The sequence below is a fragment of the Triturus cristatus genome, chromosome 4_2 (assembly GCF_964204655.1).
Source record: "Triturus cristatus chromosome 4_2, aTriCri1.1, whole genome shotgun sequence".
In the NCBI taxonomy this organism is placed as follows: Eukaryota; Metazoa; Chordata; class Amphibia; order Caudata; family Salamandridae; genus Triturus; species Triturus cristatus.
The window spans coordinates 342595729-342608447 of NC_140586.1; the positions used below are offsets into that span (position 1 = coordinate 342595729).

Here is a 12719-nt window from a genome sequence, read left to right on the forward strand (position 1 = left end):
TGCCTGTTATATAATAACACAGTGGTTGTCAGTAGCATGAAATTATAGACTCACAAAACATCTGTGCCAGTAGCCACAAAGCTGCTGTAAAGCATGTCTATCAATCAATGAGTAGATTTGTAGAGCTCTACTTGTCACCGGTGAGGGGATCCAGGCGCTGCCCATACTCACAAAGATGGTACCTAAGGGATTAGGCATAGAAAAAAAAAGACTGCCTGATCCTCAAACTGTGAGCCCATCGGAAGAGGAGCAGAATCCCCCCATGGGTTTCCCTCCGACCACTGTCATCGCAATACGGCAGTCAGAGGGAAACCCTCGATGTCGGTCAGAAAGCCTCTGACAGAGGGACCGAATCTGATGCCCTTTGGAAAGCTTCCCAACCGAATGGGTTTGGGAATGGTTTCCAACCGAATCGGATCATGAAAGCCCAACCGACCGAGTACGATGCATCTAGATGATTCCAGATACGATTTGGTTGGACTCCCATTAACTTCAACGGGAGCCTTTGATCCGACTGAAAGCATAGCCTCCCATTGAAGAAAGGGGAGGCTGAGGAAAATCGGGCACCCTGTGGCGGGCATCCCCTGGAGCTTGCCACAATGTGCAAGGCTGGTAAGAAAAGACTCATGGGGACCCACACAGGCCCGATTGGGGAGGCTCCAGGTACAGCGGGGGCCACTACGGGCCCCAAAGGTCTGATTCCAACTGCTGATTTGAGTCGGACGGCACGATTCGGAAAGGCTGTCTAAAGCCAGCATAGTACTTGGTTGTTTGGAAACACTGCCCGTAGAGACGTACAATTCTGCTCCATATGGCTTGGTCATTCCAAATGCTATTGGGTTTGGATTGGAATATTCCTAACGCCTAACTTGCATCATACTCGGTCGGTTGGGAACCTTTCCGAGTCGGTTGAAAAGACACATTCCCGGGTCCGATTTGAATGGAGCAAATGCCTTTAGGAGGCCTTCCTAATCGCATCAGAATCAGGCCCAGACTGTCAGAGGCTTTCCGCCCGACATCGAAATCAGGCTCAAAGTTGGCAGTGGTGAGAGACAACCAGGTATTGACCACTGCTGATGGTAAGCAACTACAGCCTCTGTTATAAAAAGGTCAACACAAGCATCATGGTAGAAAAACACATATTTACGTCACGTCCGCTAACAGTTTTTCAACTCACCTCATACAGGCATATTTTATATACAGTAAACAGTAGCAATGCAGGTTTATGAGCCATATGTATAAATAAAATGTAGTTACATAAATTTGTAATAAAAATAACAGTAGGTGGGCTCAAAGTCATATGTAAAAGATGGATAGAGTTGTTTACTGCTGTGATTCACGGATACTCTAGGCAGAGCAAAGGCTGTAGCAGAAATATTTAAAAGATTTCAAGATGGCCGCCATGTATTTCAAGACGATGCAGTCATCCTCATCTAAACCAATCAGAAAAAAGGTCATTCAGAGGGTTAATTTGGCTATGTGAAAAGGATTGTGAGGCTGGGAGATGGAAGAGAGGCATATATAAAAAAAAATACAGAAGAGTGTGCAACAAAAAGATGCCTCATGATGCAGGCCTTGGCTGCGCATTGGAATAATTCATAAACACAAATAATAATAGATTACGTTTTTAATCAATTGCACAGAAAGTTAAAGTCGGAGTGGGTATTGTGGCTGTCTCTGTTCTATAAGGAATAACTTGAGAGTTTAATAAGGCAAGCTCTGTGCCTGTGGATCTGAGCTTAGTCTGTCAGACGGCGGCCTAAATCCACGCCTTTTCCCACAGAGATACCCTAGGGGTGTGAGGCACCGCCCACTGCTCCCATTGGACAGATGTGTTTGCGTTCACATTATTGTGGGATTAAGAGGCAGTATATCACCTGTGGAAGCGCAAGTGTGCAGAAAAGGCACGTATCCTGCCCCAGAGGTATGTAAACGAACTTATCTCTTCATGTGTAGCACCTGCTCACGTCTGTACTCTTATCTCTGCATTGATCTTAAATAGCACTTCTGTTTTATGTGTGTAGTGTAGGACCAGCTTCCCCCATTCATTGATATGTAATATCAGCTCACCTCCGCACATTGATATGTATCACAGCTCACCTTCATTCATAGATACCTAATACCAGTTCATCTCTGCACATTGATATGTAATCCCAGGTCATCGCCGCACATTGATATGTATCACAGCTCACCTTCATTCATCGATACGTAATACCAGTTCATCTCTGCACATTGATATGTAATCCCAGGTCATCGCCGCACATTGATATGTATCACAGCTCGCCTTCATTCATAGATACGTAATACCAGTTCATCTCTGCACATTGATATACATCACAGCTCACCTTCATTCATAGATACGTAATACCAGTTCATCTCTGCACATTGATATGTAATCCCAGGTCATCGCCGCACATTGATATGTATCACAGCTCGCCTTCATTCATAGATACGTAATACCAGTTCATCTCTGCACATTGATATACATCACAGCTCACCTTCATTCATAGATACGTAATACCAGTTCATCTCTGCACATTGATATGTAATCCCAGTTCATCTCTGCACATTGATAAGTAGGACAGCTCGCCTTCAGTCTTCAAAACGGAGTCCCAGCTCCCCTCTATGCCTTGATATATTGCACCAACTTATCTTGCTAAATTATTATGCCACGGTTTAGCACCAGTTCCCTCCGTACATTGATATACACAATTAGTTCACCTCTATATTCAGATCTGTAGCACCCCCTTACCATTATACTTTGACACGTGGTATTCACTCACTTTTATATCTTGGTTTACATCATTGGCTCCTCTCTATGTCTTAATATTTAATTTCAGCTCATCTTTGTACCTTGTTTGTTAACATTGTCCAAACGCTGTTCTTGAATGTGTAATGCCATGTAATGTTTGTACATTGCTGTACAATACTAGCTCACCTCGGTGCTTTAAAAAGTTGCATCGGTTCAACTTTCTACCTCAATAGATAATGTGCAAGTTCACTGTTTTATGTTAACATGTAGCAAAGTAGGTCACCTCTGTAGTTGGTGTGTTGCACCAGCACACCTCTGTACCTTGACAGGAAGCATGAATTCGCCTCTGTACTTGATAAGATACATCAGGCCCAGCACTGGGCTTGGAACGTTACCCCAGATCACCTCTGTACTGTTACAGCAGCTAACCCTTGTACCACATATGTTACACTAGCTCGCCTCTATATGTAATCGTGTCAGACACATATAAGGGAAAAGATTAGATATCAGTGAGTACGAGATTACTTAATGTGTGTTGGAATGCCTGTGTTTCTTTCCGGATACATACCAAGACGATATTTCCGGATTAATAGTAAATTGTGTTTTTTGGTATGGTAAGTCAGTTTTTAGGTTTTAGTACGATTTCATATGTTTGCTCATATTTTGTTTGCTGTTTTTCGGCCATGTTCTTTTATGCACATGACTAAATGCTAGCCATGGCCTGCGAGACTTACGTGGGCCAGAGCTTCCGGGAGGCTGTTGGGGTCAGGCAATTGCATCGTGATATGCCACCCAGTCCAACCAGCATTTCCAAGGCCTAAGGGTGTCAGAAAAATCTGCTCCCCTTCCCGAGAGCTGGTGCACGGCTGAGCGCACGGGTGAAATTGCGCGCCATCTCTCGGGTGCAGGTGGAGGTTGTGGAAAAAGGTGCTGCCTCTACGTGCTGCGTAGTAGATCTGATACACAAGAGAACACCATCCAGTGCTCGTGGAGACGAACTGGACTTTCTGAGGCCTGCCACGATAAAAGGACCCGCTTTAATTATCCACACCTTAGAGGGTGGAATCCAATTTCCAGAAACTCTGAATACCCAGCGAGTGAGGGGCCCATAACAGGCGAGACGATGCAAAATACCACCGCTGAAGAATTTAAAGTTTGAAAAGATTACGTTCCTAGGTCAAGTCAGTGAGCACCAGGGATCATCCTGCACCCTGACCTAGCCTTAAAGCTCGTAGGCCCCATTCTCTCCAGATCTATAACAAATTATACCTCCTGTGGCCTGCACCGCTCACCAAAGTAACCCAGGGGGGAGATGTCCTGTCTCCACTCCCCTCGGGTACCCATTTTGCAGAAGTGGATCCAAAGAGCCAACATTCCTCCAAAGAGACTTTGTTGTACATTGTATTAAATGCTGCAGCAGACAAAATAACGCTGTCAAACCCAATGGTCCTACTTATCGCGAGAATTGCCTCATGCACCGATTACTTATCTGTAATCTTCCTTACTCCGACTATCCTTTTTTATCCCACTTCTTGCCAAGATCATACCCACAACAGGCCAGAGTCACCAAAAACAGGAAGCCAACATTACACGATGATTAAGAATCCTTGGTCAAGGAGACAAAGACCCACAGAGGGAATGATCTTGTAACCCAGCAGCAGATCATTCACGGTGAGCGGGAACCAGGCAAGAGATGTATGACCCAATCAGTCCAAACTCTTCAATTGCCCTGCCAAAATATACTGAAGCCAACAATGATCACTGTCACTTCTGTCAGGAGAACATCAATGAAAAATTAAAAGTGAAAGATAAAAGGTATTATCAGAACCAATGCATTAACAACTGAAAAGCTCATAAATTAGAGGTGAAAACACATGCTAGATATCTGAACCTGGCCTAAGAAGGCCCACGCAGCAACTAGGAGAAAGAGGCAAAATAAGAATAAGGTAGACCTTGGGGGTCTCTGATCTCTTTGTGGGGCCAGTAAGGGCCTTAATAGAGGACGAGAGAAGAACTGGAAAGAGGACAGCTTTTTTTCTAGCTCACATGGTCTCAGGGAGGAGGGAGACACACCTCAAATAGTAAATACTGGACCGACCAAGGTGTGACGTAATGGACTGCTTTCATCCGTTCAAGTGGGAGATGGACTGATAATGTTAAAATATCACACACTGAATTCAAGTTAGACAATAGCAGCTGGATCACAGCTTTTAAATATTAGAATTTCGGATAGAAACGGGAAGTCAAAAAAGGATTATTGCGAGGAAGTTGTGCATCAAAGGGAAATTAAATATCCTTCCCACCTCTAACAAGAGCTGTATTTTCAGCTCCCAGATGCAGTATTTTCAACTCCCAGATGCAGTATGGTGCTCACTTTTGCACCCTGATGGTGATTGATTTATCTCGCCTGCATTCCCTACGGCCCTGAATTTGAAATTGATATTCCTATGTTATTTGTGTGGTTAATATATATTGTAGTTGGCCCAATTGCTTGGCCTCTTAGCAATTTTTGATGCAGAGTACATGTCTGCTGGTGTAAGTTTGTCCACAACAGGTCTTCTTTGAATGTTGATAGACCGACCCTGAGCTGGTTGAGTGAGCATGGTGTTGCATGGTGTGCAGTGGGGTGTTTCCACTATGATTGTGTTCCTTAGCCGAGTCATACACCTCCCCACCTACTGTGTGTCTACTGTGGAAGTATTGTTTATTATTTGGGGTCTAGGTTTTTTACTCTACCCCGCTACCCCCGCTCGTCAATTTGTCATATGTGCCCACTTCTTACATGTCTGGAGCAATTCCCAGATCCTATTGGTCGGTCCCTATTACTTCAAGGATTGCTGGTAAAAGTCCAAAACCGACTCCAGCTTGTTGGGGTCTGGAAGGCCACTGCTTGAACGGCCGCCACTTCAAATCAGAGGACAGAGCTGGGCTCCTCAACCGACCGAATTGTAAAATGTGTTTTGAAATGACGACAAGCATGCAGATAGTCTCTTTTAGAATTTATGACTTATAAATATATCTCATGCACAATGATATCCTTATAACCATACGTTCTCTTTGCTCCTGCTAACAGTGACTGTTTAATTCATCCACAGGATGGCGCTGTTGTGTCTGCTGCTTCTGGTATCACTGCCTCTTGGGCAGGCAGGTGAGTGCTTGGGAGATCACTCCACCAGGAATCTTTATTTGTAGTAAAATACTCACCAACACCAAGTGACCATGACCAATCAGATGTACACTGAGCCTGCTGCATTTCATTGGCTAGCCTGTAGCATGCTTACTCCGGCATGTACTTGGCGTACTCTGAGAGGATGAAATTTGAGCGCGTATTCAACCCCATAGGTTACTTCTAATAACACCAGGGCTGGGCAGGCCTTTTATTCCACTGGGCATTTCCTCGGTGGGCTGGAGCCCTTGGAGACCGGTTTTGAAAGCACGAGGCTGCTCCTGGTGCCTCTGTCACTCACCCCTGCCCCTTTCCCCCCAAGTTTAAATGAAGCATGCACGAGAGGCTTCAAGAGAGAGAAAGAGAGGGAGGGACGTACATAGAGAGGAAGCGATCAGAGAGAGAGAAGGGAGAGACAGGAGAGGATGAGTGAGAGAAAGGTGATAGATGGAAAGAGAGAGCTAGCGTGAGGAGACAAAGGGGGAGGGGCTTTTTTGGCATTTTTGCAAGACTGCTTTTGGTTCCCCAGTCCAGCCATGAATAACAATTAAATTATTTGGTCATTTTCCACCGCTTGAACATTTTATTAAACAACCCATCGGTTGAACCACAAAGTATGCGATAAGTCGCTGCGATTATCAAAATTGTTTGAGAGACACTAACATTTTATTTTCATGGCAAACCACATTATACATGGTAAAGAAAATTGTAAAATTGATTAATGTGGTTGAATCTGTATTTGGTCACGCATTTCACCAAGAGCGGGCCAGTGACAATTTAGACCAGGTACCATCTGCTGGATATGGGACGCGTTTGCTACTCATAGGAGAAACCTGGCTTCTCCTGTCCCGGTGTACTAATCAGATACTTAGGGCCTCATCATGAATGTCCTGGATGTTGGGCCGGTATTATTTCTCCCACCCCCCTATTGAGTTACCGAGTTTGTGGGTATCTGTAACTCTGGGGGAGAGGTGTGGAAACAAGAAGGGTGTTCTGAAGTGAATTCTGAAGGTCCCCTCAGAAATTAGGAATAACCAGCTGATTTTGTCAGCCTCATCGGAATCAGAGGGTGACTCATAATGAAGCCCTGAGTCTAGCTTTGCCCTAGAGATTGCCCTGTTCAGCAATGTCTTGACTTGAAGCATCAAAATCATCACATTCTGTGAACATCTGCCTGAGCCACTGAAGTAAAAAAAAACACATTGCTCAGTGAAGGGGTTAATACTCACAAGTTCTCTTTATGAGTTTTTGCTGAGGTACACATTTTAGATAGAGGTCTTTGGTGGTGGTGGATGGGTGTGGTACAACTGTTTCTCTTCGCCTGCAATTTTTGTTATATTATCAACGCAGATCCCTTAGACCTGGGCCAGCCCATAAATTCATATATAAGTTTCTCACTTTCATGCAAAATTTCCCTTTGGAAGTTTTACCATGCTGTGTGTTTAACTGGCATTAGGAGTGACATATGGCTTCATTATCAAATGAAGTTTTAATGTAAAGATGAAAATACATAGGGGCCATATGTAGATAGCTAAATACCGGTCGGTAACGGCCGAAAATAGGTACATTTCCCGTTACCGACCGGTATTTAGCCCTTTCTAATGTAGGAGGCAGGTTTTAAAGATTCGGTAATTTACCGAATCGGTATTTTAAGAAATCGGTAAAATTCCGAATCGGTAATAACGAATATTACCGAATCGGTAACATTTACCGATTTTTTACCTACATTCTATTTACCGATTCTTAAATACCGAATCGGTAAAATTCGGTATTTAGGAATCGGTAAATAGAAATTACCTACATATGGCCCATAGACACTTAAAATGAAATACTTGGCTCTCCATGAAAGATCACAAGATTGAGTGCCCTGGAGAAGTTCCATTTGTTGTAAAAGGAACGAAACACAATGACTGTGGCTATGTTGTTAGACACAATGAAGAATAAAGAAAGATGTTAAATCTGTTAAATCTGTTTAATCATGACTGGGACGTTTGGTCTTCTTACTGATGACAATGTGCCTTTCCCCATTTTGATGAATGAGACTGTGTGATTCTGTGATTTCTTTATCGCCCTGTGACTCAAAAATGTTAGTATGTGTAATGTAATTCCTGCCTTATATGGATTACCTTGATCCCAACATCGTACATAATGTATCATGCTCTATTGCAGGGTATTGCAGGGTTCATGCTATATAAATAACAATACATTTATACATATACCCCTCTAGAATGCCCACGAGTCAGGGTTTATAGTGTTGTTCAGCCTTAGTTGTTGCCACCAGTGGTGGGCTCCAGTACGGCAGGGTACCGTGCCTAGGAGGGCCAGAAGGGGGTTACTAAGACTAGCAAGGTAGATAGAGCCAAACATGGAAAGCCTTGAGATTAGAGGAAAGGTATAGACCAAGAGGAGATGTAGGCAGGAAATATTGAACCCCAAATATCAATGGTGAAGAAAAGTGATTGGTAAGTTTATATACATTTTCTACACCTAACTCTATATATGCGTACTTTGGTGATATATTTATCTTCAAGGTACGTAGAAGAAGAGTTAAGAAAAGTAAATCCTGACCTCCTTCTGTGCACCTGCCTCTCGATATTTTGTCCCTCGATATTGTGGCACCGATATTGTGTGTCAATGATATTTGGGATTTGCTATTCCCTACTACAATCGCCAAAGGAGGGTCTTGCCCAGGAAAAGGGCTCTGGTGCTCAGGCTTCCAAGTGCCGACATCGGGTCACCAAAAGATCTAGGGTCCAGTTAAGATGAGAGATGAGGATGTCAATTCCACCGGATTCCTGAGGTATTTGAATGTGATCAAAAGTTGGGAGAAGAGAATACAGATGTTGTGGTCCTGGAGGAACTTGACTTGAAGCTAGAGTGCAGCCTCATCTGGAAGTGCATGTGTGTGTGTGAACTTGCGTATTTGGTGAGTTAAAGACTGCTTCACCTTGGCAAAATTTCTCCAATGTTGGCAAATGTGCTATTAACTTTTTTGTTTCCCTCCACTAGTGCCAATCACTTCACAGCTCTGTAGATGCCTTGAACCAGGTAAGAACCTCTCCCCATGCTGTCTGACCCATCATGGAGATAAGTATGTGTAGCATGTACTCTGCAGAAGCATTCACTCTAATACTTAAATGCTCCATCTGTACTCACATATTGAAGCCACTCTTTAGTGTGTGGTATAATATACTGCCTTCCATATACAGTGAGGGTGGAAGGCATCTGAACAAATTTCAATATGTTGTGAGCACACAGCAGCACACTCAGTGATCGGAGACCCTCAATGCAGAGGCAGGGTTTTAGAGTTCATATCCTGCGCAAGCAGGGGCCACTGTATTCAGTATAACAGTCAAACATCTTTTCCTTTGCCCCAAAGGGCCACTTCCTATCACAAAATGGCAACAACGTGACTCAGAATTATAAAAGATTACTTTTTTTTCCAAAGATGTCAGACCGGAGGAGCATAAACTGCTGTCGAGTGGAGTAAAGTGTTCTTGAGCTGAGAACAGTGGAGAGGCATTGAGTGAAATAGCGTAGAATGGAGTGGGATAGAGTTGGGTTACGTATAGTGCAATAGCGTTGAGTAGAGTGGTGTAGAGTGGAACGGCATACAATGGAGTGGAGTTGCCATACAGTGGAGTGACGGTGACCGGAGTGGCGTACAGTCGACTGGTGTAGAGTGGAGTTGCACAGAGCGGACTTGCATAGAGTGGAGTGGCAAAATGTCGAATAGTGTACAGTAGAGCAGCGGACACTGACTTAGCATGCAGTGGGGAGTATCGTACACTAGAGTGGTGTACAGTGGAGTGGCATACACAGAATATTGTACAGTGAAATATCGTACAATGGAGTGGTGTAGAGTGGAGTGGCATACAGAGGAGTGGTGTTCAGTGGTACAGCGGACAGTGGAGTGGTGAAGGGTGCAGTAGCATAAAGTGGAGTGGGGTTAAGTGTAATAGCGTATTATGGAGTAGTGTAAAGTGGAGTGGTGTACATTGGAGTGAGGTAGAACGTAGTGGCATTCGGTGGAATAGCGTACAGTGGAGTGGCGTACAGTGAAGTGCTATTGAGAGGAATAGTGTAGAGTGGACTGGCGTAGAGTGAGGTTGCATACACTGGAATAGCGTAGAGTGGAGTAACATACAGTATAGTGGCATAGGTTGGAGTGGCATAGAGTGGAGTGGTGTACTGACATACAGTAGAATAGTGCATAGTGGAGTAGTGAACAGTGGAGTGATGTAGAGTACAGTTATATACAGAGGACTAGCATACAGTGGAGCAGCGTAGAGTGGAGTGGCGTACATGGAGTGGTTGTAGACTGGAGTGACATAAAGTGGAGTGGCATGCAGTGGAATAGCGCAAAGTGTAGTGGCATAGTATGGAGTGTGGAGTGTGGTACAGTTTAGTGGCATACAGTGGAATATCGTAGAGTGTAGTGGTGTAGTGTGGAATGAAGTATAGTGGAATAAGATACACTGGAGTGGGGTAGACTGTAGTGGCGTAGAATCTAGTTGCATGGAGTGGAGTGGAGTGGTATAGAGTGGAATAGCATAGAGGGGAGTGGCATAGAGTGAAGTGGGATACTGTGGAGTAGCGTAGAGTGGAGTGAGGTACAGTGTAGTGGCATATCATGGAATAGCATAGACTGGAGTGGTGTACAGTGGAGTGGTGAAGAGTGGCTTAGCATACTTTGGAGTGGCATAAAGAGGCGTAGTGTAGAGTGGAGTTTGGCGAGTGGAACGAGGTAGAGTGTAGTGAGGTAACGTGTAATAGCTGCAGTAGCATACAGTGTAATAGCATATATTCAAGTGGTGTAGAGTGCAATGGCGTGAAGTGTAATAGTGAAAATAAATGGAGTGGGGTAGAGTGGAATGCCATAGAGTCTAGGGGTATATAGTGGAGTAGCATGGAGTGCTGTAAAGTGGAATAACATTGACTGTAGTGGCGTACAATGTAGTGACGTACAGTGAAGTGCCGAATAGAGGAGTAGCATAGAGTGGAGTGGAGTGGTGTAGAGCGGAATTTCCAAGAGTGTAATAGCGCAGAGTGTAGTAGCATAGAGTGGAATGGCATACATTGGAGTGGCCTAGAGTGGAGTGGCACAGAGTGGAGTGGTGTACTGCGTAAGTGGAGTGGCATATAGTCAAGTGGAGTAGAGTAGAATAAAGTACAGAGGAGTGACATAGAGTGGAGTGGCACAGAGTGGAGTAGCGTAAAAAGCAATGGTGTCGAGTAGAGTGGCATAGAGTGGAATGGCATACAGTTGAATAGTGTAGAAAGCAATGGTGTAGAGTAGAGGGGCATAGAGGGGAGTGGCCTACAGTGGAATAGCGTAGAGTGGAGTGGCATAGAGTGGAGTTAGGCAATAACATACCGCCTTGTCAATGCTATGTACCTGTTAGAAATGGGGGTCTCTAGTTGGCAGAGGTAGGTACCTTTGTCCAAATAGGGACCCTTACTTCCAGTCAGGGTAAGGGGATACACACTTTAGATAACCCCTGCTCACCCCCTGGGTAGCTTGGCACGAGCAGACGGGCCTATCCCAAAGGCAATGTATAAAGTATTTGTACTCAAAACACACAGTAATACAGTGATAACAGCACAAATGGACACCACACCAGTTTAGAAAAATAAAGTATCTTTATCTGAACTCAACAAGACCAAAACAACAGAAATCCAACATACAAGTATTAAGAAAATGATGCTAAAAAGGTTTTAAGCAACTGGGTCCATAGAAAACTATGGATGCATGATTTCTCTCAAAGTACCTGTAGTTGCGACAAAATTCACAAGGCCGAACAGCCGCAGAGATGGGAAGTGTCGAGAACATAAAGAGATGTGGCAGTTCCTGAGACCATGGGGAGGCGATGCAACAGTTCTGCTGTACGCAGGAGAAGTGATGCGTTGTGTCCGGTGTGTAGGGAGAAGTGATGTGTCGACTCCAAGATGATTCTGGTCCGCGGGTGATGCGTCGGGAAAACTTGCCGCACAGGTACGATGCATGGAAATCCGGGATGTGTAGGCAATCAATGCGGCAGCGTCGAGTGGCACTGCATCGGTTTCTTCAGCCGCGACCCCTCAATGCGTGGGTTCTTGCAGCGGCAATAGGTGCTGTGTCAGCTTTGGCAGCGGTGATGCTTGGAGATTCTTCTCGCACCAGGGTGCTGCGTCGAGAACACTGCAGCAAGAAGAGCGATGCGCCGATTTTCTTGTAGTTGCGTTGCTTTTCCAGATCCCAACAGCAGGCACAACCTCCAGAGGACCAATACAGTCACAGGCATCTTTTGGCAGGCCAGACCTTCCAGCAAGGAAGTCCAGGGGAGCTAGGGATGAAGTCTTTTTGTCCCTGAGACTTCGAAACAGGAGGCAAGCTCTTCTCAAGCCCTTGGAGATCTTCTTCAAGCAGGGGGACACAGCACACAGTAAAGTCCTTCTCCTTTCCTTGGCAGAAGTAGCTACTGCAGGCCAACCCCAGACAGCAAAAAGCAAAGGGGCAGTACTTCTCCTCAGTTTCTCCAGCTCTTCACCTTGGCAAAGGCTCCTCTTGATTCCAGAAGTAGTCTAAAGTTCAGGGGGTTTAGGTCTAATACTTAATGTCTTTGTTCTCTTTGTGCAAGGGTCTCTGAGCCCAGTCCAAACCAGTTCTGTCCTCACTGGTGTAGTATGACCTCAGGGGGTGGAGACAGCATTGTGCAAGGGACACAGTCCCTATTCAGGTGCACGGAAATCTCCTCCCACTTCTCTATTATCAGCCAGTATCTATTCATCCCAGGTCTGAGTCATCCAGGAAGGGCCAGG

The 12719-nt window shown here is 44.8% G+C and overlaps 1 protein-coding gene across 1 annotated transcript in view; it reads left to right on the top strand.

The window, feature by feature from the left end:
• Positions 1-1877: 1877 nt before the first annotated feature.
• Positions 1878-12719, top strand: part of LOC146833842 (uncharacterized) — a 72463-nt gene continuing 61621 nt past the window's right edge. Inside the window, exons 1-3 of the mRNA XM_085601742.1 lie at positions 1878-1924; positions 5848-5900; positions 8928-8966. Of these exons, the coding sequence (XP_085457868.1) occupies positions 5849-5900; positions 8928-8966 (91 nt within the window). The 5' untranslated portion in view covers positions 1878-1924; position 5848. The remainder of the gene's footprint in view (positions 1925-5847; positions 5901-8927; positions 8967-12719) is intronic.